Below are 27,967 nucleotides of genomic sequence, written 5' to 3'. Positions count from 1 at the left end.
TAACATTTTTAACAGCAAAATGTGTTATCTTATGTAAAAGAAATACTTAGAGGTACCCATATTTCTAAATGCTGACCTGCTTCTGCCTGAGAATATCCTTTAATGCTATATTTAAGACTACTACTCTATTTAACTACTATAAGCCATTATTGTGCTTCTTACATCCATACATTTATCAGACATGTGTTTGATTCAAATGTTATTATAGAATATAAACATATACATAGATCATGTTGTATATGGATTTAGATTTTTAACAGTATCTGTAGCCTGTTTATCTCCTCTATTACAGCTGCAATAATGCATCATAATTATAATCTTATCACCTTTCATTCTGAAATAGTACATTATTTAGGCTATTCTAAATATCCTGTTTGTTTCCCACTTTGGGGACTTTGAGTTCGGCTTTATAAGATAGTTCTTCTGCACTGTAGTAAGTCTGTTTTAACTTGTGTTAATAGGCTAATTTAATGCAAACTCCTTCGACCATATTGTAGTCCTGTAAATGAGGAAAGTGTAGCCTTCACTTTTTTTCCACGTGTGCACACAGACGCCTCAGTGACACTGAGATGAGCTGTTTATTGAGCCTATTGCACAGCAGTCTGTGCTCCAGGATTTACTGTGCGCCGATTGGCCCGCAAACCCTCGAATGATCCGCTCGGAATTCGCACTGAATGAGTGGGTGAATGAGTCCGTGGATTTTTTTTGGGGGGGGAAGTCTGAGGATAAAAATGTGGGATGTTTGGTGTTTAAAATGGATGTGAACGGAACGGGAGTGAATAAAAGTGAATCGGTGTGTGAATGTGACTGAATACCGGGGAACAGAAGCCCAAACCTGAGCTCTGTAAGTCTGAAATATTTTTCATCTTCATGTTGGGTGCTGCCACCCGACGTCTGCCATTGTAGCTTATTGTAAAATCAATCGATTAATAAGCGGTTAACGTTAATCGATAGGCTGTTAGCAGTTTAAAAGCTCTGATCTTTATCTTTAAAGTGCATTTTTTATTAAATCAGCGACCAATAGCCTGCATGCCCTGCTGTGTTAAAAAGGGAACGGTTTTAGACACACCTTGGACTATATAGGCTGTGTGTGGTTTTTTTCTCTCTCCTGAATTTAACCATTTGATAATGAGCATGTTGCATTTACGTTCAAGTTTATTGTTCGTGCTGATAAAACGATGCAAAGTCAAATGGGGAAATCCGCCCTGCTTTATCAGCAGCCTCCTGGTTGTCGGATTTCATCATCAATTATTAGTGAAGATGTTGCCCTGCGCTTTGTCTTCCTTACCAATCAGCTTGGTGCTTACAGTAAACAGAGCAACAGGTTACAAAGCTCCTGTAAATGCCTCCTCTGCACAGTCTGTTAGTGGGCTTCAGGACACACTAACCACCAGTCTCACGTCCAGGTGTCAGACTCTTGTCTGTCTGGGTTTCACTGTGCAGGTGGAGGATCCAGGCCACACACAGTAAGCCTACTGAGGATGGGGGGTGGAGGCCAGCTGACGGAGGCAGGAGAGGGACGAGCTGCTGGAGTCTACACCTGGGAGGAGGTGCAGAGTCACTGCAACAGGAATGACCAGTGGCTGGTTATCGATAGAAAGGTTTACAACATCTCACAGTGGGCCAAAAGACACCCAGGAGGCTTCAGGGTCATCAGCCACTACGCTGGAGAGGATGCCACGGTGACACCATGTCTTTTTATTCTACTGCACACATTTTATGAGGATGTAGATGTTCTGATGTTTATACATGTAAGCAAAGTAGTCAAAAAGGTTTTACTTGGGTTCTGTTTTGAGGTACACTGCTTTCCTGTTGAATACTCTCTCTCCACCTCATTGTTCTAAAAATAAGACCCTACTAGAAAATACTATCCCACTCCAATACATTTGTCTGAGAGCCGTGGTCCAAATCAGAAATGTAATATTCAACAGTTCAGAAAATGGGTACAGATCTGGTTCGCTTTAAGCCAGAATTTCACCTTTGTTGTACAATATTTTGCCCTCGTTCCAAAAGCTGTTCAGAATATTTGCTCGTGACCTTCTAAAAAAAAGTTCATTGAGGTGTCTGGTCATGCACAGATACATTTTACAAATCCAAACTTCTCAGATGGTGTCTTTCAAGTTTTAAAGGCTAGAATAAGTCAAATTACACACTGTTTAAAAAAAAAAGTCTAACACATACAGTATTGGTCTATCCCTTGTTAGAGATCACTCTTTCACTGCTTTACCTGCATTTTTCTGTTAAAGACATCGCAAAGGAAGTGTTCTCTTTTAGAAAACTTAGACTATTAAGATGATATGTGCTTTAGGGAGTTTCCACATGATCTAGGGGTGGCAATCAAAGGGTCCCTCATGACACAACACGACACGGGATACATGTTACGTGACACACAATAACATTATAGTTTAACTTCTTTTCACCTCTGTACTACCTTACTCCATTGTCTTTTTTTTTTTTTAAATCCTGTCTTCAACTTTTTTGATCAATAAACTACTGTTCACATAACCATATTTTTTGTCATTGGTGCCACCAAAACAAATAGCAGGGACTATTTAGATCACTTTTTTTTTCTTAATTAAAATATCACAACATGATTATTGTATCACATGAGTCAGGACAGTAATAAAATACTGTATCAACATATTGGTCCAACCATATCAACAACACACCTCACAGTGGCCATATTATGGCAGAAGTTGTTCTTCCACATTTGATACGGAAGTACGTTTTTCTGGTAATACCTCTGGGATCACTCAATATAAATGTTTATACAGGGCTTTGTTTTAATTCTGCTCTGTTGGTACTCTCACTTATCTGATCCCAATGCATCCTCCTACTTACTGCCTCGCTGACAGGATCTCTCCTCTTTGTGCTCCAGGAGGCGTTCACTGCTTTTCACCCTGATGTGAAGTTTGTGCAGAAGTTTCTGAAACCTCTGCAGATCGGAGTGCTGGCAGCGTCAGAGCCGAGCCAGGACCGGGACAAAAATGTGAGCTTCGTGTCAGATTGTTAGCACTGTATAAAGAAACCTTACATTATTATTCATGTGGAAGCTTTAGTGACACGTAGAGTAAGACCTGAGGAAAAGAGAAAAGGAGTTAGTCAGGGATGTTCACAGGTCTGTTGTTTTATTCATGAGTCTTACAGAGTTCGATCATGAACACTCATGTTTCATTAGCCGTTAAATGACTCAAACTGCCTTTACGCCTTTTTGTCCTTTTCTTTACTGCTGCAATTAAATTATCAGTGAAAACATGTTTTTAATGTTTTACATGGCCTTTCTAATTCTTCTTCTCTCCTCAGGTGGCCATCACACAGGATTTCCACAGTTTACGCATGCAGGCGGAGAGCGAGGGCTTGTTCCGGGCTCAGCCTCTGTTCTTCTGTCTCCACCTGGGTCACATCCTGCTGCTGGAGGCCCTCGCCTGGCTCATCATCTGGCTCTGGGGAACCAGCTGGACGCTGACCCTCCTGTGTTCCATCTTGCAGGCGACTGCTCAGGTAACTTACCATTATTGTCCCTAAAGGAATTGTGAATTAACCTCTGCAGCAAACAGACTTCATACGTTAAACTTTCCCTTTTCTTTTCCAGTCGCAGGCCGGGTGGCTGCAGCACGATTTTGGCCACCTGTCTGTCTTCAAGAAGTCTAGCTGGAACCACATGCTGCAAAAGTTTGTCATTGGCCATGTAAAGGTAACGTGTCTTCTTGTGTCTTTAGAATTATTTTCTTAAAAGCGTTCAAATGCTTTGAGTGACTTTTTTTTCCTTAGGGGGCGTCTGCAAACTGGTGGAACCACCGGCATTTCCAGCATCACGCTAAACCCAACATCTTCAGCAAGGACCCTGATGTCAACATGCTGCACGTCTTTGTGGTTGGAGCAACTCAGCCAGTGGAGGCAAGTAGCACAACAGCCCACCAAACATCCAGTATAATCAAGCGTTAGATTTGCCACTGTGCTTACTCTGCATCACCTTCTGTTACAGTACGGCATTAAGAAGATCAAATACATGCCCTATCACCACCAACACCAGTACTTCCTCCTGGGTATGTTCCTCGGATTAATCAAAAAAGGAAATGTGTGACATGAATGAGTAAGAATAACAATTTTTTTTCTCTCTTCTAGTTGGCCCACCGCTTCTTATTCCCGTCTACTTTCACATTCAGATCATACGCACAATGATTTCCCGCCATGACTGGGGGGTGAGAAGCTGTCTTCTGATGTTCTCTTTGCTGACAGGAGTTGGGGAGGGGAGCGGGTTAATGAAGTGCTTGCTTGTGATTTTTTTGACAATAACAGAATAATCTTTAATCAAATCAACCCTGTCGCCTTTGTGAAGGATCTGGCTTGGTCCATGTCTTTTTACCTTCGCTACCTGTGCTGTTACCTCCCTCTGTACGGCCTGCTGGGCTCTGTGGCGCTCATCAGCTTTGTTAGGTAAAACATTCAAATGATGTTAAATAACTAAACTGTTTTGGAAACATTAATCCACTGAGAAACTCCTGTCCAAGATTCTTTTTTGATGCCTGCACTACCTATTGATACACGGATAACAAAAACAATGCAACATGTCTTTACTTGCATACTTTAACTTCCAGCTGCCACTCCAGCTGTTCAAAGGCCTTCAAATGTTCTGTCATCTTTTCTTTTAAAACCTGGTGTATTTTTTTCCTATTTTGAATTGCAATTAGCTTTCTCTTTTAGCTAAACTACACTGCTGCTGTTTGCTATTGGTAGCTCTTGGTACCTCCCCAGTGGATGAATAAATGTCGTACTATAGTAAACTGCCATCAAACTACACAGACACACACCCCTTATACAAACTACAGTTCAACACACGCACTGAATGCATCACCAGACCATTTTAAAGATCATCATTCACTGACACCTGAACTTCCAATAAGGAGCGAGGTGAAGGCATTTTTCAGAAACGGGCCATCTCAAAGTTGTTCAAAAACATTGGATGTTTTATTACTCGTCGTTAAATAAACTTAGAGAATGAGTGATGCTTCATGCCGATGCAGCTTGTTCACACATTTTTGGGTTACTGGTGTGTTTTATGAACGGCAGGTTTTTGGAGAGTCACTGGTTCGTGTGGGTGACTCAGATGAATCACCTGCCGATGGACATCGACCACGAGAAGCACCGAGACTGGCTGACCATGCAGGTAACTGGATCCTCTAAATACTGTCTCTGAAAAAACCACCTATCTTTTCACTCTACTGTCTCATCCTCCAATTTTAGTTACAGGCCACCTGCAATATTGAGCAGTCCCGCTTCAATGACTGGTTCAGTGGACACCTCAACTTCCAAATCGAACACCAGTAAGACGATTATTGAACATCAGGATGGAGGGTTCAGGAGGAGCCGTTAGCAATTTTGAAATAGATTCAACACCCCTGTAGTGTCTTTTTTAACTCTTTTTTTTAATTCACTGAAATTATCTAGAAATAAGAAAGCAATGAGGATCTTTTATACATTCATGAATTTCAAATCTGCTGTATTTTATGTGAAAATGAATTATAAAGAATAAACATGCAGCACATTATAACTTGAGAAGACTTCTTACTTCGAGTGATATAGTTTACCTCTAAAAGGACGTGTCACATTTATCTGGTTTCACTCAGCTGTTTACAATAGACAGTAAATAACATTTGGTAACATGTTAGTTGATTTTTCTAATTGATTTTTTTCTTCCCTTTTTTCACTGAAGTTTGTTTCCCACAATGCCGCGGCACAACTACCACAGGGTGGCTCCGCTTGTCCACTCTCTGTGTGAGAAACACGGCATCCCTTACCAGGTGAAAACAATGTGGCAGGGCCTCGCTGATGTTATCCGGTGAGTTCTATTATAATGATAATAATATTGTACTAAAGGGAACACATGATGTTTGTAAGGTTCGGCTGCAGCAGCTGTGTTTAGATTACCTGAACAAAGGCTTAGAGTGCAAATAATACAGCCACAGTGAGAATACAGACAAAACACTTAGTAGTTGATTTTTTTTGTCAGGTCACTGAAACACTCAGGAGACCTCTGGCTGGATGCATATCTCCACAAATGAGTTGGATTTCCTACACTGCACCTTGAAGGAGCGCTGTTTTCTCCTCTTCAGCATCATACACTGATTGTATCTGTTTGGTTTTATAATGTAATTATTGGTGTGAAAGTCATTTCTTAATGTAAGAGTACAATTCAGTCTTTTGGGATTCTGTGCAGTGTTTTTAGCACTCTCAGGATTTCTCTACATCACCTTACAGTGTCTTCAACAACAGTTTGTATCGTGTTATAAATACATTTGTAAAAACGGTGTTTAAAGTGATGCTTTTTTTCTTTTTCTTTATTTCAAATGAAACTCACTTTAAAAGAATACAACATGACAATTACACGTCATTTGATTTGCATCTGTAAACTTAACCTGCTGCTCTTGTTTTGATCTTACAGAGTACATTAAAGGAATTTACTGATTGTATTTGTTTTCCACCTCTGGACTAATAAATCCACCGACAAACACAAGACAAATATACAAACAAAACAGATGTGATTTCAAAGATTGACCCAGCTTGTTTTTTTTTTAAATTGTATTCTTTTTTTAATGTGTGCCCCATGATATTTACAACCCCCCACAAATATTTGTCAAAACTTTCATTTAAGTATTCGTACATGAACAACACACTCTCATTTGCTTGTTATTACTCGTGTGTGTGCGTGCGTGTGTGTGTGTGTGTGTGAGAGAGAGTGCAGTTTACACATAACATATCATGCTGCTTAAGAACACATTACTGATAGTACCTCACTAATATTGACAATAACTTCATGAAGGATTATGACATTGTCTATGTGCTGCAAGCTCGCCCAAATCCTGAATATAAGCAACAACTCGTTCTGTAGAATCACTATAGAGCGTGCTCTATTTTGTGTTTTAACTGTACACAGTAATATGAACATTATTGGCTATATATCAGAAAATGTGTCACAAATTCTGGCACATATTTAAATTGAAAAAGAAAAGATCTACAAATCATTCAGTAGATAGCTGCAATATGGACAATAAGCATAACCATGGACTGTTCTTGTACATATTGGTACGTCCATTACGTCCACACATTCACACACACACACAAATACTGTACATTATGCATATGGACATCATTTCATACGACAGAATTTCACGAGGCTAAGAGAACAAAAGCAACTATAATTACATCATCAAAACACTTGTACATACACATTGGTTGATACAAAATAAATATACAACTAAAAATGTATACAACATTTCGGAGGCCATCATTAACCGTCGACTGATTGAGGGAGCTGCTGCAGTTAGAGCTGAGAGGAAGAACGAGGGTTTGTCACACTCCATCAGTCTGTGCCTCCAGAGCTGATCCTCTCCTGCCTCCGCTTCATGATCTCCTGCAGCTCGGAGTCTCCACTGGACTTCTGTATGGGGAAAAGAAGAACATTAACTTTCCTTTAAAAAATAAAAAAAATGAATACTGAGGAGCCACACTGGAATAATTAGGCCTATAAAACTGTCAATAACAGTGAATACATTGTAAACAATAACCTGCATAGAGCATTGAAAAGAGGAGAATACACAGTGAATGATTCTGTTAATGCTGAGGGAATCAATAAGGATGACACGGCATAATCAATACAAATGGATGCTTAAAAAATGGATACATGTAAAATATAATTATGAATGCTTGTTAAGAATTGATAAATAACAGGTCTTCACTTGGCATTGAATGGATAATCAGAAAGAATGGAAACGACACTGTTAAACTGTTTGAGTGTAAAGGTGAGGAGGAGACCAGGACAAACAGAAGCATCTTCTTTATCTTACATACAAAATATTTTTAGAAATATGGGAAAGACCCTTTTTCCTGAGATTTTACTCATCTTTGAAAATACTTCCTACTTCTCAAAACACCTGAGTCAGCGCTCATTGCTAGTTTTTTCCATTTTTTGAATAATGTAATTATGCTCAGTGATGATGTATTAAATGTAATTACGTGTCATAAATTAATTTAAAACAATAATTAGTTCTAATACAGGTAAGTAGTTACCGGAATAGAGTTTATACCATTCTCATCCGGATTCATTCACTTTATATTTTGATTTAACACTCTGGTGTAATTGCTTTTTAGGTATTTCTTTTGACCAGTTCTGTATGGTTAAGTCGAGATATGTGTCACGTCTGTGGGTTATAGTGTAATTATCCAGCTGTTGGGAATTGTTTTCTTCATCATTTTCTTTTAACAGTTTTTAATTATAACGTTCACATGCACACCCACACCTTAAACTGCACCTGTAATAGTCTTTGTCCTCACATGCCCAGGTAGACACTAGTGCTGTTTAAACATGTGCTCATTACCCATAAACAGCTTTATCTTAAAGTTGGGAAACAGTTATCCTGCAAGCTCTAACAAGTGAGTGAGTGAGTGACCTCCAGTTGTGCTTTCTGCACGGTGGCCTGACAGTACACACGGCCTCCTTCTTCTCCACACACGGCCTTCAGCTCTTCTTTGTTGAGAGAGAACAGCTGAGCTCCGGTCAGGATCCCCAAACACTCAACAGTACTGCAAACAAGAGAGTCCAGAAGAGAGTATTCAAACACCCAATCTCACAAAACATATTACTGGTTTTCTTTATTTAACATACATTCAACTACTGAGTACACTGAGTAGATATCATTTTGAGAATGTTCACCATCTCAGTTTCTAGTGTTTTCTAACCTAAAGTACAGCTGTATTAATCATTGGAAGGTATTTGGTAATAAACCTGAGCAACATTTGCCTGATCCTGATGGAATCACAACATAAAGAGTATTTTTCAATAAATCACAAATGTCTGACATAAAGTAAAGTACCAGAAATCTATTACTGACGGCGCTCTAAAACTGATGAAATAAAAGCCAAATATATAGGCTTCTAATACTTTCAGTGTCAGGGAAAACTTCTATAAACGTCATTTGATTGTCTGGATTGATGAGCACCATGGGTGACTTACGATTTGGAGAAATCCTTCATTTTGAGCCATGTGGTCACCTGCTCCGGGGTTGACTCAAAGGTGAGTGGTACTTGGCTGCCTGATGGTCGCTCCACACGGAACTTCCTGGCTTGCGGCTGTTTATTAGCAGTGATCTTCAGCAATAACTCGTTGTTGACTTCATCCATCACTGCAGCACACAGGAACAGGGTGGTACCAGATATCACAACAGGAGCAACAACTTGTAAAAGCAACTTAAATAAATGTCTTATCCTTAGTCTGATGTTGTTGACTTGTTTGTGTGCACTCACTTTTGTCTTTGACTCGTCCCTTGTTGAAGCTGTCTCCATGGTTCAGGGTACCAGGAGGCGACGTCCTGTAGCCTTGCTGCACACACAAACATTGGAAACCCAAACACAGCCAGTATTATTACAAAAACTGGTTTGTCTTTCACTCTGGTTGATACATTTTTGCCCAGGAGCCAAAAGCAAAATATGTGTGTGAAAGTATTTGACACCAGAAAGAGAAGATGCATGCAGGAGCTGCTGCAGTGTTGTTGAACCTGCATGCTGCATGAATACATGCAGTGGGTGTCTGTAGGAATTCAGGGTTTCACTGAGGGTGTGAACCTATCGCTGCACAACAAGTGCAGAGAGTTTAAACATAAAGCCGCACTGGTCTAGGATCAGTTTTCTTAGGTCCCATAACACTGTTGTTTATCTTTGCTCAGAGATATTCTAAAACATTCCTGGAGTCTGTTACATTTTTGGTTATGGTTAAAATAAAATGTATATGCATAATATTTTTTACTATCATCAACTGCAGACTATTAACAGTACAGATGGTATCATTTATTGTTTTAATCATTCCACACGTTGCAGCACAGCTGGTATCTGATTGTGTCCAGATTATTTAAAGAAATTTAAACAGAAATGTTCTGCACTTGTGCATTTGAAATACGGATTATAATTGAAGGCACAGTGACGGAGGTGATGCTGAGACATTGTAGGTAGAAGGTTAAAATGACATATTGTGGCTGCAATGCATGCTGGTCAACTGGGTTTAAAGTCTGCAGAGAGCCTTGTATGTTAATATCAAATATTGACCTTAAAACGTTTTCTGTAACTAAAATTCAGTGACTGGACATTCTCTGCCAGGACATAACATCTATTATAGATCGCTAAAACAGCTGCGTTTAAACAGAACTACCAGAAAACTTTGATGGGTGATAGTTTATTAATGAAATGTTGATGCATTTGATGTATGTGCAGCAGGTCACCTGGCTGAACACGGCATCCGGCTCCTCTATCTTCACAACGTCAAGGATGTTAAAAGGGACGTAGCCGGCTTGGCCGCTGCGATTTCGCAGTTTCCACCACTGTTTGTCATCCTCTATCACCTGTGGGGCACATTTCACATTTCACATCTCGCTCCACAGCACTGAGATCTGCAGTTCTGCTTCTGCAACCTCTTGTTCTAAATACAACTGAATCTGCTTTAGTGCTTCTGGTCAATTTTACAATTTTAGCACAGCAGACACAGCAAAGTTGAGTTATTGAACTTGACGAAGGCTCGAAGCTATCGAATGCTACATTGCACGTTTGATTTTTTTTGTCAATAATCACATGAAGGGCAAGCCAATATGACTTTGTGTTCTACCTCCAGGATCTCATCCTGCAGCACTGACAGCTCGTTGGCGTTCCTTGCTACGAAGTGGTAGCGAATTTTGGCATATTTGCGTCTCTGGGGCATCCCATTATAAGATCTGTAAAGACAAACGGTATCCTCTCATCCCTGTTTCATATATTTACGTGTTTGAAAGAGACAGAAAAGTATGTGAGGAACACTGTTGCTTGCCCATTGGATGAGTTTGAAGAATGAGTTCCATAATACTGTAAAAAAAAAAAAAAGAGGAAAGTTTAGCCACAGTTCTAGTCGTTAGGATCTGAGATAGTTGATATAGACTAGTTGCTAACAAACACGACCCTTACATCTTCAGTTGAGTGTTTTCTGTAATCTGGGCTGGTGGGTGGGCCCGGATGAGCCATGGGTCCTTCTGTTTCCCACGGGGCTGTCCTGAAGAGCTCTGCCGCTGGCTCCCAGCCATTACGAAACTTTGGGTAATAAGGAGGAGCGCACTGATCCCTCGGCCACTCTGCTCTGCAAGAGGAGGAGGAGGAACAGGATGGTCAAATCAATCAATCAATCAATCAATCAAACTTTATTTGTATAGCACTTTTCATACAACAAATGTATCACAAAGTGCTTTACATCCACATAAATCAAACAGCAACAACATGACTCCCTCCCCCACCTCTATCCCACAATCCAAAAACTAAGTAAACTAGATAAGAACAGGTACTGAGGAAACGCCATCATTAATTCTAAATGAGGAAACACAGGAGGTTCAAAATGTAATAAAACTAGATGAAAATGGTCATCCTTAACAGAGCAGCATTCTGAATGGTAGCTCACTGCAATCAGTGTATGTAAGCATCAATTAACAGACATGCAGCTGTTTCTGTACCTGGGTTTGGTCCATCCATCCCCGAGCAGCTCAAAGATGGTCATCTCTTTGGGGCTGAGGTGTCCCCGCAGGAAGTCCACAGCATCTTTGGAAAGGTGAGGGGAAATGATCGAACGCACCAGTTCAGGACTTCCACAGCTCTGCAGCACCTGTGAATGCATTCAGTGCAAATCTGTTCACAAAACTTCTGGTTCATAAACGTTTTCTGAGTCTGCATTGATACTGTTAATGTGAATGCATTTCTTAAACACCGTTTAAATAAGCAAATGTACCAATTTCTTATCTGAAAGTAAATTCAATTTCTCTTAAACAATAAGTTAACAAGATTAAAGACATGACAAAACGTTGCCATCTCAACATTTTTTCAAGCTTTCAGTTCTCTTGACACACTCAGGCCAATCCTGAAAATGTAATGAGGTTTGAAATTCAGCCCACGTAATAATTGAAGAAATTAAACTTTATAATATTTCATCTGTTGGATCTAAAGACACTTTTTTTGGAAAGCACAAAAGCCCAAAATAAGTCAAATGTAGCAGTATCAGGATGCAATATTGACAGCAAGATACTGTCCAACAAAAATCTCTTTCTCTCTCTAAAAATACACTCAAATATGAATGTCTTTACAAACACATGCATTTGAAGCTTTTGTGTGTGGAGAATTATTGTCAGGGATAGAGTGACCTGGAGACATTGCTTTGAATATTACTGCTCTGGCTTTATCTTGACCTTATCAAGAAAAATCCAACATGTCCAGAGGTTGAGGCAGCATATCAGCGTGGAGCCTAATCCCAGTGTCTCTGTGTTTTCCATCCAGCAGTATCGAAGGTGTGGCTGAGCACTGTGGCTTGAGAAAACCAACATTACATAAGAGCGGCTGCACCTGAGCCACGTCGCTGGGTGTGGTGCCCCAAAAGAACAATTAGTGGAATGTCTGTCTACGACACTGAAATGATTTTATTCTGTCAATGTAAGGGGGATCACTGTATTTCTGTCAGATGTCCAAGAAAAACCAGCAGTCAACACTGAAGGTATGTAAGGACAGGCTGTATTTGTAAACCTGACAGATTTTTACAGTAAAAATCACCAAGTACTCAGGATGATGACATCACATGGTAACCGCCTTCATTCATATAAACCTGTTTGGGTGAGTCCAAACCATAGACTGTCAATTGGTCTGAACAAATGACTAGCTCTTACCAGCTCCAGGGGACCGAAGAGGAAATTAACCAGCTCAGATGCACTGGGGTTCTGTATGTGTTTCTTCAGTTTGGCCTGCAGGGGGCACAATGACAGACAGACAGACAGACAGACAGTGAGGAAGGCGAGAAAGTGAGAGAGACTAAAAAACACGGAAGGGTTAGGAGCTGTGATATCTCACCAAGAGGTTGAAGGCCAGCTTCAGTTTCTGCAAACTATCAACGAACTCTGCTTCAGTGGGGGGCTTGGCCCGCAGGGTCAGCATGCCCTCTGTAAACAAGCAGAGCAACAATGACCACACGGGGACTGCAGAGTTACCAGACCACACAGAGCACTGGTTTCACTCTCTGGTCTGGAGTCATAGTTATTAACCTGAATTTAATTTAGAGTTCATGACTCGTGCCTAAAGTGAAATACATCGTTGGTTAGTTAATGAACAGCTTCACAGATGTTCAGCCCAGCCAGAGAGTAAAAGAGCGTGAGAAATAATGTGCTGCATCAGGGTTTCTCAACTCATGACCTAAAAGGTTCAAATATTCTCACAAACCAAGAAATGTAATTTTTAATATGTGAATTATTGCATTTTTAAAATGTCAGACTGACTCATTTTTTAACAATCAAACAAAGCACTTGATTGGCCACTCTTTCAAATTCCATAAGTGACAAGGCATTTGATCCTGCACCTCATAGTTGAGAACCTGATTGTCTAGACAAAGATTATATTGTTTCCAGCACATCTGTCTCTGTATCTAGGGGAAGCACAAATGTGTGTTACTCTAATATTGTTGTCTCTAAATGATGCGTGGTAAAAGTGTTTCTAAATTGCATGTGTGTGCTTTCCCCTGACCAGGCAGACAGAATCAGTCACATGTATGCAGCACGTGCAGTGAGGTATGAGGAAATAAAAACACAGCATCACACCATTGCTAGTGTCAGAACTTTGCAGAGGAATAATAAGGGGAATCATACAATTATTTACTTTCAGTCCAGTATTTTGCTGATACTTTTGACTCATTTAATCTACATCTACATGCTAAAATATACACCTTTTGATATTGCAAATATTTACCAAGTAATTTAAAAACACAACAAAACATGGCAACAGAAGTTTACAGATAATGACAAATTCAAACCACTGGTTCTGTGGGTGTAACATGACACAAATATGCCATATCAGTACTTCCAGAGCATGACTCAGGTGTAAGAATATTACCTGAAAAATGCTATAGCTGAGTGATGAGCATTATATTTCTGAACAAAACTGGCCACTGTTACTGTACCACACATGCATCACTGGAAGAGAGTCCCGGGCCACAGGACACAAAAAAGACACAAACATTGCATTGTGAGCAATATGAGCATATTGTCACTGCATTCGTGCCACCACAGAAGAAGAAGAAAGGGGGACAGACCTGCTGGTCCTTTCTTCTTATTCTTCTTACTCTTGTTGCGATGGTTGAGTTGAGAAAAAGCCTCTGCTGCCTTTTGCAGCCGCGCCACGAAGAGCTCAATGTCATCCAGTGCACAGTTGAGGATTTGCTGAGGAGGGATGGAGGGGGGAGACAAATCCTAGTGTTAACATGAAGAAAAGGGCATTATGGGATTCTGGAAGAGCCCTGTACTGTATTGACAGGTGTCATACACTCACCACATCTTTTTCAATGCGCTGAGCCAGCTTTTCATGTGACTCGGAGTCATTTTGTGAAGCTCGTCTGTCTATATCAGTCCATAAAAAAGGACATAAGAACAGACCAAAAAAAACCCACATTGATATGAATGAGACAAGAGTATTGGATAAAAAAAAGGAGCTGTGTTTAAAAGGGGCATTTTTTTGTATGCGTGCACAGCTATTCTCACCATGTGTGTTTGTGGCTGCGACCCTTCCCCTTGCAACAGGTGTGGGGCCCTGAGGGGAGGAGGGGGGGAGGATGGTTTCTCTGTGGCGCTTCATTTTCTCCTGGTTCACCCTGCAGAAAGAGAGGGAGGCATTAAACCCTACAGCACACAACAATGAGTAAGCTTACTTCTTATAACAGGTATAGTCACTTTCTTTGACTTCCATATGACTGCAAGTTTATTTATGTGTGTGTGTGTGTGTGTGTGTGTGTGTGTGTGTGTGTGTGTGTGTGTGCTCACTTCAGTGTCTGAAGCCTCATTTTCTTCCCATGTCTGTTGTCTCCAACGGCACTGTCTATGTCCGCATGAACCATCTCAGCCTGAAAAAGGGGAAATCACACTTCTATGTTTTAGTGGATGCACATCACTCGTACACAGTTTCACTGGAAGCCATGCCCTAGCAGCTTTTGAATCCAAATTGCATGCGGAGGTTTGCGCGATAAAATAAACCGCAAGCTCTAACGGGAACACAGTGAACAATTAAGAGCTGTTTGAAGAGTATGTTGTTGTTGTTGGCATGCAGGGTGAATTGTTTCTGTTCATAAAATATATCTGAATATTTCTGATTTATAGGCCGACAGATAGAGATTAGATTAGATTTTAAGAGTAACATCAAATACATTCCTATTTATCAGTCTTTGTCTCTTTGATCATCTTAACCACAAAGCTCAGGAAGTGGATCCCATTAGAAAGGTCAGCAGTGTGAACTTTTTGCACCTTAAAATCTACAAATTACCTTCGCTATTTAGCTAAATAGTTTTCCAGTTGTTTGCCTATATGACTTTTGATGCACTCTGTACAAAAAAATGAGTTTTCTGTTCCAAAACCACATTAAGTTTTTATTTTCTTTCATCTCGTTGAATGACAGGAGTATCACCGTTTTAATGGGCATTAACTCCACTTACATTTATAGTCTTTCAATAAAAAGCCAGAGTTATGAGATAAATCCAAAGGTCATTATGTTCAGATCTCTTAGATCTTTTATGATCCACATTTTTTACAAGGCATTTCTTTATATTAGCAGTCGTTCTGAACTACAGAAGGCAACTGTCTTTATGATGAGTTATTGTGTTACACTACTTCAGGGAAAGATCTGTGAAAATTTCTCCGTACACACACACACACACACACACACACACACACACACACACACACACACACACACACACACACAAGCATACTGCGACCAAACGTGCTGAAATCTGACCTGGCCCTGTTGCCCTGCAACAACAGTAGCTTGGATTTATAAGCGACACAAACACAAAGCCAACTGATCATGCACAGACAAGAAAGGACGGCAACTGAGCCCAGCCTGTAACGGTCAAACTCAGACTCACCTCCACCTCGTCACAGTGGAAAAAGTGGATGTCTGGCTTGTGCTGCTCATTGTCCTGACACACAATTAGCAGCACAGAGGGGTAACGTGTCTGATTCAGGACCGGCTGGCTCATTTTGATGGTGGGGAGAGGAAAGTTCTCCAACTCCTCCTGATAGAGCACAACAGAGGAACCATAAGAGGTTAAAAGAGAGAAACAACGACACATACTGTATTATATAAGGTATCCTTAATAAGATGAAACACTACTAGAAATAGACTTTAAAATAAATATGAGTAGAACATATCATAATAAAAAGGAATACTTCAACATTTTGTTTTAGCACAGCAGATTAAAAGCTATCACTAGCAGCCAGTTAGCATAGCCTAGCACTGAGCCTAGAGACAGGAGGCACAACTAGCATGGCTCTATACAGCAATATGAAAATTATCTTCTAAATCTCATTAATCCACATATTGTTTTCCTCACTCATGTTTGACTTGACCTTGTTGGGTGCAAATCTTTTGACACAGCTAAGAAAGTTAAGCTAAGCTAACTGGCAGCTGGTTGAGCAGGTTTCTTTGTTTGTGTGCAACAATAAGAAATGAGAGAGACTAAATCTACTACCCAAACTCTTATGCAAGAAAATAAATGTATTTCCCCACCGAGCATATCTAATATTAATGGATCTGTAGCTTCAGGGTCAAAGATTAATTTCTGCCATTAATGACACACTCCTGGTAAATGATACATCATATATATTTTCATATAATAACCATTTTAAACTATAACCATTTAAAACTAAAACATAAAGAATTCACTGAGTAAATGTACTACTATACAGGACAAATGCAAGACTTAAGAGAGATGGTTAATTTGGATTCACTGAGGTTGAGATATTCATACTTCAAACTACCCAAAACGTCCAATAATTCAACTTCAATCTTTAAGCTTTTACAGTCTCTGTTACATGCGTCCTCCAGACATGATGCATGCACTCTTTAATGCAATCTTTCAGTTTAAAAAAGCCAAAAATTATGAATCCATCCATGTGAGAACGTGATACTTGTATAACTTTACTAGACAGCACATATATTTACTCATGCCAACAATAGGTTTTGCTATACCACAAGTTGTTGACTGTAACAATGATTTTATAAAAAAACACAGATGTATAGCTGTACCTGTGTGTCACAGTCCAGGAGTCTGACTGCCTTGTCGGTGACCTGCAGGAGCATCTCCTGGGTCCAGATTTTGTCTTTGGAGTCCAGAAGGACCAGTTTCTTGATGGCATCATCCACCGTGGTGATGGACTCTGTCTTGTCCATAATGAACGTGGATAGATGCTGAGGAGGAAACCGGGAGAAATATAACTCCATGTCCCAAGGTCGGTGTGCTTTTGAAAGTTGACCGGAATAATAAAAAATATAGCCCTACATTGTCTCATTTAACTGACTGTAATAAAGTAAAATTGTATCATTTGTTAAAGGTTTATTTGTTAGAAATGACACCACCACGTCTGTCAGTTGGCGGAGCAAGAAGCCAGTTACCTTAGCGCAGCAATAAGACTGGAAAGCTAGTTTGGGATCTTTTTACAGCTGAAATAAAGTCTACGTATCAGCATCTCTAATCTAAGTTAGAAGTACCTGTCTCCATTTGCTTTCTAGCAACTGCTCCTAGCAAAGAAATTAAGCCTGTGAGGTAAACACCTTAAAACATTTTTTTTTATGATTTTGTACATTGTTTAATAAAAAATGTAGACAATGATAAAGATTTGTTACTATTGGTAATAAAACCAAGCCAGGCTGCTTCATATGTTAACATCTTAATGCTTAGCAAATCTAGGCTGAGTCCAAGTATCATTTCTCAAAAAGTGAAACTATTACCTAAATGTGAGCCTTTTTTACTGTGTTTATATTGAGACGAGTTTTCTTACAGATATCACCTGTAAGAAAACATGAACTGGTGCACTATGCATCAACCTGACAGTGTTATTCATCTCTATGATTTACTGTCATTGTCATCTGATAACAAATTTGCATTATAGGCACTTCCACTGATCCACACTGAACCGCTGCCTGCTAGGCTGTTATCTGTGAACAACTGCCCATGTGACATAATAGAGACATCTGGAGAAATACTATCCACACATACATGGTTCACCTCGCCCTGACCTAAAGCACAACTCCAACCTTAAACACCAGCTACCCACTCCTGCAATCACAGATCTGATTGCTTTATTGTGACAGAGTTCCTGAAGCGAGGTGAAATCAGAGATTAACCAGTGAGCCACTTTTTTTTTTTTATCTCAGGGCAAGAGATCAATCTACCATAACAGTAGGGACCTTTATTTTTATTTTACATTTATAGTAACTTGTACTTTTCTATTTTGTCATATTGATAGTTTATGGTTAGGTGTGTTAAGAAATTGTTCCAAGTAGGTCTTCTGTCTTTTTCTGCCTCCTCTGCTCCTCCCGAGCAACAAAATGAAGACATAATGGTTCTGAGATTTAAAACAACGTATCAAGAACAACCCAGCCATTCGATTTCCAAAATCTATTGTTCAATTTAATACACTTTTAAACGTTGCTCTTTGATCCCTTATCTGTCGAGTCATTTTATATCTCCCATGCCTTTCCACCTCTCAAGTCACAGGGCAGGTGAAGAGGTACCACATGCAATAGGGGAAAACATATGAACACAGTACATTAAAGGAGTTAAAGAAAACAGGACATAGTACAATGCTAATGTCTGGTATCAAAGTGAGGTTCCCTTAAATATTTAATTTCTGGTCAAATAAAATAATCTCTAACCTAAATATTGAGTTTAGGTTATGAGTATCAAACACTGATCACACTGAATCGTTTAATTTCCAGACTCAGTCCTAATACCTGATATCTGATAAATATGCATTTAATCACTTCCCAAACATTAATAACTACAGATATAAAATACAGAAATAGTCTTAATGATATACTTAACTTGAATTATTCAGAGAAACGGAGCAGAGCTTACCTCAACATGATACTGCGACGTCTCATGCATGATATAGTTGGAGTTGGAGTATTTTTTCCTTTGTTCTGTAAATAAGAAGAAAAAAACAGATTTAAAAACTGAGAAATCCCCCAGCTTGCCATTTATCTATCAACAATGTAAACAGCCAGCAGTGACACTGACCTGAAGCCCACATTTTCACGTTTGAACGAATGAAACAAACATAAAGGTGCGAGCTGTAGAGACCAGATGGGCAATAAGGAAGTAAAGAGGACACGTAATGTTTTTATGTTGGGTTTCATGGGCTGACACCAGATCTCGGCCAGATACACTGGCAGATATTCACACATTTACTTCAAGAATTAGCAAGACGATTCTACTGAACTCATGATCATTTATTAACACATAAAATAAATCATCAGTGCGGTCATATCTAAAGTTGCTCTTTTTTGCCAGATATCTTATAGTGGTGGTGATTTTTCCATCTTTTAGATAAACTACAAACAGGTCACTCTGAAAAGTTAATTATTAAATCACAAATAAATAAAAAAAAGACTTTATGATTTCATTTTTCCTTTATCACATTAACCACTACTAAGTTTATTGGCAATCAGGTTTACAGCAGTGTCAAAGATCAATGAAGCAACATCTCAGCAGCACCATGCTCATTTCCTCATCTGTGGCTCATTGTTATAAACATGTCAAAGGTAACCTTCTAGTAGGAAAAATAAGTATTTCGATTTAGCCAGAAATGCTATCATTGAAGGATAAAACTATTGAATAGCACAGCCATTGATTTTAAATCAGTTGTTTCAGGTGATTATAGCAGATCTGATTCTGCCATACAACTCCACACAATAATAATAATAATAATGGTTCTGCTGGAAACATGTTCTAACACAGATTGAATATTCTGATTTGAATAGTTTTGTGTGACAAAAAAATAGAATAACCTTAATTTAAAATGAAAATGCTCATTTTAAATCACAACCACGAGTATTATGATAAAACCTAAAAAGACTTCTCATAGTGTGTTATGTGGACTGGGGGTGCTAAGATTTTTTTTTTGGGTCAGCTTTTAAGTTGATACAATAAACTACAGTGAAAATGTGCTTGTTGACCAATCCAGCAGAAACAGATCAACATGATAATATAAGACTTTTTTTTCCCTAACAGATTAGTATAATACAAGTCAAACATTCACTCTCTTTTTAGCTGTTTTTGGTCTCTGCAAAATCATGAATTCCTCAATATAACCTCTTTGTTTCAAACCTAGTTGTGAAGAGTGTCTGTTTGCTGCTGGGCAGTGAATTAATTTAGTTATTCTGTTAATAGAAAAAAAAGCTGCCATCTTAAGACAAAAAAAACCCCAAAACATAACTGTAACAAAGTTGTGAGCCCCTGAGTAGATGCTAAAGTTAAATGCATTTTTTTGCAAGTACAAGAAATTGAAAACAGATTTTGATCTATTAAGTTCAGAGTTTTAATTGAAACACTGCAGCAACTGGGTGAAACATAATGTTTTAAACAGCAGAGTTGTCAGGATTGTGTTTACTGTTGGCTGGGACCATGGCTTTAAACTGGCCGATGTTGAATGAGTATGCCAGTGGGCTCATTGACCTATTTACCAGGTGAATAGTCTGCAGGTAACAATTACGGTTTACTGATAGCATGTTCCCATCAACTCCGATGCCAGGTCTCCTATCAGGTCTCCTTTTCTCTGTCCCCCACCCAATAGAGTCAACATGTTGATGCCACTCCGTTTCATCTCTTTTCATAAAGACATTCAGCCATATTTCTCTTTATGTGCTTTGCGGTGAATGTGACACAAAAGCCTTGCCATTTGTGCGCCACTTAACAAAAACTATGTCAGAGCTATATTTCAATGCGATCTTATTGACATTTTAGTGTGATGTAAACAAACAAAAAAGGTTTCTAAGGTGATAACTTTCCACGCAAACAGCTCTCTGTGTCATAATGACGCAACAGTTTGTCTTTCTTGTCCCTGCCATTTCCTCTCTGCTGAGTCCTTCCTGCTCGGCTCTACACGGGTGAACTACAAGCGTCAGGTGTCGTTCTGAAAGTCGAGCTCCCTCCATGTCTTATTAATGGCTGACTTTTATGCCAATCAATTCACAGTGCCGCGACAGCTTGCAATAAGAGCCACTTAGCAGGCAGATGGGCAGATCCTCAGAACTCTCCAGAGTCAGTGGCCGGCGCTAAACATGGCTGCTTGGCAGATCATCAAACCAGTACAATACTTGGATCAATCAGATAATTCAGCCTCTTAATGACTTCCATTTTTTGAACAAACCTAGTTCTGATATTTACCTTACTTAACAAACAAGCACATTTTTGTTGATATATAGTGTCAGGGAACTGCTTGAATTTGAGTCTCATTTGATGTATTCAAATCCTTATAACACTAAATGAGTCCAAGCAGCTTAACAACACAAACAATATGTGGTTGTGTTGGCACAAGCTCATATCCAGATGTCATCACAGGCCACTCTTTGGATTACCAAATGTCACTGGAAAATTCTGAATCATCACACATTTCAGTTTAATTCACCGCAGTCTTATTTCCCCTCTGGGATTGATCAAGTACTCTATCTCTCTAAATAATGGTAACATAAGGTTTACCTTGTGCATTTGTTTGATGATGATTACACAAACATGACTTTGTAAATTATGGCCCCTGACAGCTCTAGAAATAGGCACAAACAAGAGGAGCGCTACATAGCGAAGGCAGACTTTGAGAAATTAAGAGGTATATTCATCACAGACACAGCTTAATAAGGACACAAACTTCAAAGAAAAACAAGTCTCAGTCTCGCAGCCCAAACACATTCGACCTGACAGAGACATGCTCCTCAACAACAAACCCAGAAACTCAAAAGGTTGCTGGTGTAATCAGTCCTGGGATGATGTTTCTGATGTGCTGCTGCCTCTCTGCTGCTGATAACAAATAGATCAGGTAGGAGGAACGTGTGCAACATTTGCATCAGTTGTCTGCTACCCAGCACTGTGTAATGAGTTTTTGCATGCAGGAGATTGATCTCCGACTCTTGCTGTTGTTCCTCTACATGTTTATTCAGCGAGGAGCGAGCGAACCAAGTATGTGTCCCTGTTTTGGATTGAGCACAGTATTGTCCACTCTGGTTGGAGAAGACAGACACGTTGCTTTCATCCTGCAGAGAGGAGGTAGTGTTGACCATCTGCCACACAGAATGACACCAGCAAATGGAAAAAAAAAAAAAACAGAGATATTTCACAGGGATCACAGGAGTGGGTGTTTCCTGTGGATATCTGGATGACTTATAGCACAAGACTGTTTCACAGACAACAAGCTGCACAGTCAGGCGGTAAGGGAACATCTTGCATCCCAACAATAGCATCGTCTGTCATTTCAGGCCATTCTATATTTAGAACGGTGAAGCCGTGCATAAGAGCAGGTTGTTCTGTCATACCTTGGTGTACGTTTCTATCTGAGCCTATGATGTGCTGCACAGTGTCCCTCTATGTTACAGTGAGGAAGGCGGTGCCGGCCCGGGACCAGTGAGCTCATGTCTGAGGTAGTACAGGCAGGACCAGAGGGCCAGAGTCCACCTCTTCCTTTTCACTTTTCAATGCTTCCTTTATTCACCTACATGACATTGGCATCCCCACCCTGTTCCAACCACACATTGAAAACAGGCACACCCTACCAATACAACATAACACATTTCAGTCATACACACACACACACACCCTTTCACAAGTATGCCACAGCTAAAATAAAATTGCATGGTATGAGCTCTAACACAGTCATAACCTATCAATGAAGCCAGACGACGGAGTAAATTATGTACGCATGTAAAAAAGCCTGCACACAACCCGAATACAAAGTGCAGACAAACAACAATGGAGAGATGCATCTGACAACAAATCCAAGCTAGCTGTGCAGGCCTGGCACTGAGCTGTAAAATCATGTTCCCCTCGGGAGCCCAGTCGCCTCCTGTGTCTCTCAGTGTCTGACAGTCAGCAGCCAGAGCTCCACAGGGCCCCTCAGCAGGACCTTGGCCCCCACTTATCACTGTGTGCGTGTGTGTGTGTTTAGGAGAAGACTGTGATAGGTCAGCAAGGCCGTGCAGCTGCAGCAGCATGCAGCAGAGTGAGAGAGCAGGATTTCCTGACCAGTCATTTGCATTGCAAATTGAATGATGTATTGATTTGAGTGAATTACAGTACTCGTTCACAACTTGAGGATTTACAGTTTGGAGCAGGGTGAAAGGATAAGGCCGTCAATATAGGCCTTATTTGGTTCTTAAGTACAGTATATGGAAAATGCTTTTTTTTTTTTTTATTTGGTCACAAATACACAAAAGTTACTAGTAAAACACCAAGAACAAACATTGCTCAAATACGAGCAAACTTTGCATTAGTTAGGGTATATTTCAAGCTGCAGATAAACACTCATTTAGGCTGCAGCTGCAAGACGAAGTATGAAGGACTGACTGAAGTGCCCTTAGTCACCGTAATGAAGAAACATGTCACAGTGAAATACTAGGCTCATCTTTGAGTTATTTTGGATACTTCTATGGACTACAATAAAAGTTAGCCATCAGGAAAATATGTCCCTGATTTCGTGACAGTGAGACATGTTTTGAATATTGTCAAAATGTAAACATAGTAATAATAATAGATAATGAAGAATCTGTATGCCGGAAGCAGTACGACTGTACGACCTTTGTAACCTTTAAGCTGTAAACAGCCAGTATATGACTCATGCTAGATAAATGAGGGTAGATTTAAGAGCAATTAAAGTCTTGAAAATGGGCCAAGAATAAAAAAACGTCCTCTGTTGTCGCTTACCGTAGAGGGCCTTGGCGCTGATCTTGCTGTCGGATCTGGCCACTCCACTGCAATGACAAGAAGAAGAAACGAGGTTACGCTGCATGCTCTTCATCTTCACCCCCTGCACCTCCGGATGTCAGTGTCCCAAACCCTCTGAAACTCCCGCACTGTCACTTCTCATGAACGCAACAAAAATATTTGTGATATACAGTGAGCAGACAAGCCAGGACTGGATGAGATTAGCCTGAGATTCTGAGCATATGGACCAGCCAGGGAGGGAGAGAGAGTGGAAAAGGGAGAGATGGGAGGAAGGGGGGGTTGTGTGTGGGAGGCTCGAGCCAGGAACCCAGGCAAAGCAAACAATTCTCAACAGAGTCGCTCTGTGCCCAAGGTCCCTGACCCACAGCACCCTCTGCATACCAGGTAAGCGATTCTCCCTGGGATGAGTGACAGTAAGTCAGCACACAATCAGAAAGGTAAATGTTAGGGGAGTCAGGAATGTGTGCGACACTTACTTGGTTTGCCTCGACTGAGGTCCCAGGACACTCATGATTTCAGGCATCCACCTGAAGAAAGGAACAGAGAGGATACATTTCAGAGAAGGAATCAGGGTGAGTGTTAATGGAAGACAGAGAGGGCAGAGGCTAGGAGGAAGGGTTAAAATTCTCTCCACAAAAACAAACACGCATTGTTTATCCATGAGGACCTTTTAAATCCTGTTGCTGCAGTTAGTTTGCGTGATCCATGCACAGAGGCCATAGTCCTACCCTAAGAGGTCAGCCCAGGTTCAAATCCAACCTAAACCAAGTAAACCTTTCCTTCATGTCATTCCCCACTCTCTCTCTCTCTCTCTCTTCCTGGTTTTCGACTCTATTCACTGTCACGTCTCTCTAATACAGGAATAAAAAAAACAAATATAACTTGTGTGTATCTTATCACTTTTTTTTTTTACTCTTTTGGTGAGATCCTAAATGAAGTTGGAGTTAAAGTGTTAGACGCTAAAAGTTCTTATTCAAGGTTGTGAATTCAAGTTAAGGGGTAGTCTAAAAAAAAACAGCCTGCTCCTCTGTTGAGAGCCAGGTGTTGGGCCTGTACTGGTGCTAGTCTGGGGGCTGATCTGGGACAACAGCAGACAGCAGGCTGATATGCTCTGTGTAATTAGATCCACTCTGTTAATGTCTATATCTATATACCTTGCAGTTAATTAATTAGCTGTTTTTTTTAAAGCCATCCATGTTAACTATTTATTGAGAAGAATGGCCTCAAGGATACAAAATGCTGTACGGTATGGTATTGTACAGTTCAGTATGATAATACAGTATGATAAAATACGATACAATGAAATTGGATACAATACGATAAAGTAAGATAGATAGAAACACTATTTTGTCCAAGAGAAATTTGTCTTGGACTCATTTGTTACACAATTTTAGTCCACAGTAGAACAAAAAAAACAAAAAAAACAAAACAACAATTAACATGTACACAGAGAAAGACATAGCAGTATGTAAAGGATCTTTATATCTAAACCTGACAGGTTTCCATGAGTGAATGATAGAGCCAACCTGTCCCACACCTTTCCCTCTGGGCCTGAAGGTGACTGCCTGTCAAGGCATGCACTGACGAGGTTATACAATATATCTCAGGCTCACAGCAAACACATACTGTATCAGTGCCTGCTCTCACTGTGGACCTTAATGAGCTGTTACACAACACTGGAGTGGGCTTCGTTTCACACGGGAGATAACGATCACCTTTTACCTTGTGCGACTTCATGTATCACTTGAAGTAACTCGTTCAGTTGTATTATTTATTTGGGGACGGGTCGGGGATACTGTAAGGTAAGCTACTGACCTCGCATCCCACAATAGCAATAACTCAACAACAATTGTCCATGAAGGCATTCAAAAGCAGCCACTTTCTCTTGCCTTGCCTTACCTCCTATCTCAGCTATAGAAGTGCTTTTGCATAATGAGCAGCAGTAAACAGCACTTACGTTCACAATGTAAACAGTCGAACAGGTAACAGCTGCGGTCACTCAAGTTTATCTCCCTGTAGATCATAAACATAATCCCCCTAAACAGATCATCCCTTTGTATCATCTGAAACAAAGCAAGGCCAAATCATAACTCCTCTCCCACCCAGAACTACAGTAACAATAACAATCAGATCCATGTGGAGTAACACCGTACACTTGTTATAGGATTTAGGCGTAATCTAAAATAGAACTGAGAAATGCAAATAAGCACAGAAACTAATCTGTATATACTTTAGTCAATTCTGCACAAAAGGCAGACTTCCTCTTTCTGTTCTTATCTCTCTGGTCATCTTCTCTCTACCCTGTTGTTCCCAGCTCTGGCTCTCCGCCAGTTTTCAGGAGGCGAGGTGGTGAAGTCGGAGCAGGATAGGCTGGGTGTCATGAGTTGCCAGCCTCATAGCAAGAGGCTCTCCGCACACCTCTCTTCCTCTCAGCCTGAGGTGCTCATTGTTCAATAATGACAACCCCCTTATTCACAGGTAATTACACCAACAATAATGAGAACAAAAATAGTAGTGGAGTGTGCAGGAGGCTTATCTTAGCCTCACTCATGACAGCAGGGAGGTCTCGTATGTAATTCTAAGCCTGATTCAAAAGCTAAAAGTCTACTGATAATATCTGGCTCTTTTTTCCCCTCTCGTCAAAGGAATGAGGTGTGACAAGTGCTGTTTATATTCATGCTGCTTTGCCTGACAACAACATTATTTGAGAGCAATAAGTGTGTTGGCTCAGACTACACAGTCTCATATTTTGAGCTTGTGGTATCAGTCATGTGATCTGTATTGACAACAAAAATGAAGTAAACACAACATTTACAAGTAGAATGGTCATTTGTAGCAATGATTTCCTTTTTTTGTCAACTTAAAATCTCAAGAATGAAATATGAAATATCCAAATTGCCACATGACACTGCACAAATCACAGACTGTAAACATTACGTCACACAAGTCCAATATCAGCGCTATCTGATGTTGTTTAAGAACACTAGAAATTATTGACCCCCTGATAGCTTATGTAATGCGTCAAAAAAGAAAACATATGAGCTTTCTCTGATATGATGGATGTGGACTTTGCTCCATCCTCCTGAATAAGCCTTTTCAGGAGGAGTTATCTGATTGTATGTATTTCAAGCCGTGCAGCTCTCTGGCTGAATCACATTACACTGTTATGACATCTGGTAATGATGTTACAGGTGTATTCTGGACATACAGGTGCTGTCAATGTATTCAATGAATCAGTGCAGAGAAGAAATACAAGACAACATCAGGCCCAGATTTCAGTCATTTGTTCACATTAAACGTAACTCTTTTCACACACTGAAAAAAAACAATCTAACCCTGCTAAAAGGCGTACTCTCCGATAAGCAGTCAGGGTTTCTCTCAGCATGTTATGAGGTTATTCCTGAACATTTCTTTAAACCATATGAAAACACATACCTCTCATGACTGAGCTAAATGTTGTCATTTAAGTCCAGGATGCATTGGGATATAAATAGACGGTTGCCATATGCCATTTTTTGCTCTCTTGCAACTTTAATCAAGCAAAGATTATCTGAGTTACATCATGTAAGTCAGATGAGCTGATTGACTGATTTCCAAAAACTATCAATTTGATCACAAAAAATTCCAAATGTGATGAAAACTAAAATTTCTATAAGGCATTTCCAATCAACCACACCTTCACTATTCAGACACAGGTGTCATTGAGATTGAGAATAAATATCGTTGAAGGCGACAAGGCAACTGCACCATGAAGAAGAAAGTTTAATATGATGGAAAGCTCCAGGACTGTCACTAAGGGAAAGGTGAGATTTGTCAATTGGAATTATTTCTATGCCAATCTGTTTGACGTGAAGACGCTTTTAGCATCATGATCGACAAAAAGAAGACAGACAAAATGAGGAAAAGGAAGGAAGTAATAGTTTATTTTTTAATGAACTCACAGTGCAGTTTTCTGGACGGGATGCTCTGGTGACAAAACTTCGACAATTCAGCGCCTGTAGAGTCAGCCAGCCATCGCAGCCTGCAGACAACCAGGATTACCGGTAAACTCCGATATTTGTCACACTTTCTTCTGAAGTTACAATCCAAGACTGTAAATCTCACAGAGTGCAGGTGTTTGTTGCCGGTTTCCAGACACACGGTCACTGAGGAGGCAACAACGCGGGAGCAGGT

At 40.1% G+C, this 27,967-nt stretch overlaps 2 protein-coding genes across 4 annotated transcripts; one reads left to right on the top strand and one right to left on the bottom strand.

Moving 5' to 3' along the window:
• The first annotated feature begins 646 nt into the window (after positions 1-646).
• Positions 647-7,179, top strand: fads2 (fatty acid desaturase 2). The gene is made up of 13 exons (XM_061035495.1): positions 647-844; positions 1,444-1,682; positions 2,879-2,989; positions 3,304-3,501; positions 3,593-3,694; positions 3,772-3,897; positions 3,986-4,046; positions 4,126-4,202; positions 4,340-4,437; positions 5,071-5,167; positions 5,245-5,324; positions 5,714-5,839; positions 6,011-7,179. The coding sequence occupies exons 2-13, from the start codon at positions 1,482-1,484 to the stop codon at positions 6,060-6,062; spliced, it is 1,329 nt and encodes a 442-aa protein (XP_060891478.1). The 5' UTR covers positions 647-844; positions 1,444-1,481; the 3' UTR covers positions 6,063-7,179.
• Positions 6,321-27,967, bottom strand: eps8l2 (EPS8 like 2). Of its 3 annotated transcripts, none has more exons than XM_061035485.1 (21): positions 27,736-27,967; positions 24,271-24,321; positions 23,774-23,820; positions 18,941-19,005; positions 17,110-17,271; positions 15,947-16,096; positions 14,850-14,929; positions 14,571-14,680; positions 14,362-14,429; positions 14,126-14,252; positions 12,895-12,983; positions 12,714-12,788; positions 11,517-11,665; positions 10,981-11,149; positions 10,847-10,881; positions 10,649-10,754; positions 10,269-10,388; positions 9,301-9,376; positions 9,011-9,179; positions 8,448-8,580; positions 6,321-7,438 (listed from the first exon to the last, which is right to left on the bottom strand). In XM_061035485.1, the coding sequence occupies exons 2-21, from the start codon at positions 24,315-24,317 to the stop codon at positions 7,361-7,363; spliced, it is 2,055 nt and encodes a 684-aa protein (XP_060891468.1). In that variant the 5' UTR covers positions 24,318-24,321; positions 27,736-27,967; the 3' UTR covers positions 6,321-7,360. The 3 variants fall into 3 exon arrangements, with proteins under 3 accessions (XP_060891468.1, XP_060891469.1, XP_060891471.1); XM_061035486.1 differs by lacking the exon at positions 27,736-27,967 and adding an exon at positions 26,455-26,458; XM_061035488.1 differs by lacking the exons at positions 23,774-23,820; positions 24,271-24,321; positions 27,736-27,967 and adding an exon at positions 19,103-19,218.

Source organism: Labrus mixtus, chromosome 4 (genome assembly GCF_963584025.1).
Source record: "Labrus mixtus chromosome 4, fLabMix1.1, whole genome shotgun sequence".
Taxonomy (NCBI): Eukaryota; Metazoa; Chordata; class Actinopteri; order Labriformes; family Labridae; genus Labrus; species Labrus mixtus.
The sequence above is the reverse complement of the archived record's forward strand: the minus strand, read 5'-3'. Positions and strand labels throughout refer to the sequence as shown.

What these genes read in the sequence shown, in the direction of transcription:
- eps8l2 (XM_061035485.1), bottom strand. Translation starts at nt 24,317, where the DNA reads ATGCCTGAAATCATGAGTGTCCTGGGACCTCAGTCGAGGCAAACCAA. An exon ending in CGGATGCCGTGTTCAGCCAG is followed by an intron (nt 9,377 to 10,268) that starts GTGACCTGCTGC and finishes TTGTGTGTGCAG; the next exon opens with CAAGGCTACAGGACGTCGCC. An exon ending in ATGAAGGATTTCTCCAAATC is followed by an intron (nt 8,581 to 9,010) that starts GTAAGTCACCCA and finishes TCTTGTTTGCAG; the next exon opens with TACTGTTGAGTGTTTGGGGA.
- fads2 (XM_061035495.1), top strand. Translation starts at nt 1,482, where the DNA reads ATGGGGGGTGGAGGCCAGCTGACGGAGGCAGGAGAGGGACGAGCTGCT. An exon ending in TTGTCATTGGCCATGTAAAG is followed by an intron (nt 3,695 to 3,771) that starts GTAACGTGTCTT and finishes TTTTTTCCTTAG; the next exon opens with GGGGCGTCTGCAAACTGGTG. An exon ending in AACTTCCAAATCGAACACCA is followed by an intron (nt 5,325 to 5,713) that starts GTAAGACGATTA and finishes TTTTCACTGAAG; the next exon opens with TTTGTTTCCCACAATGCCGC.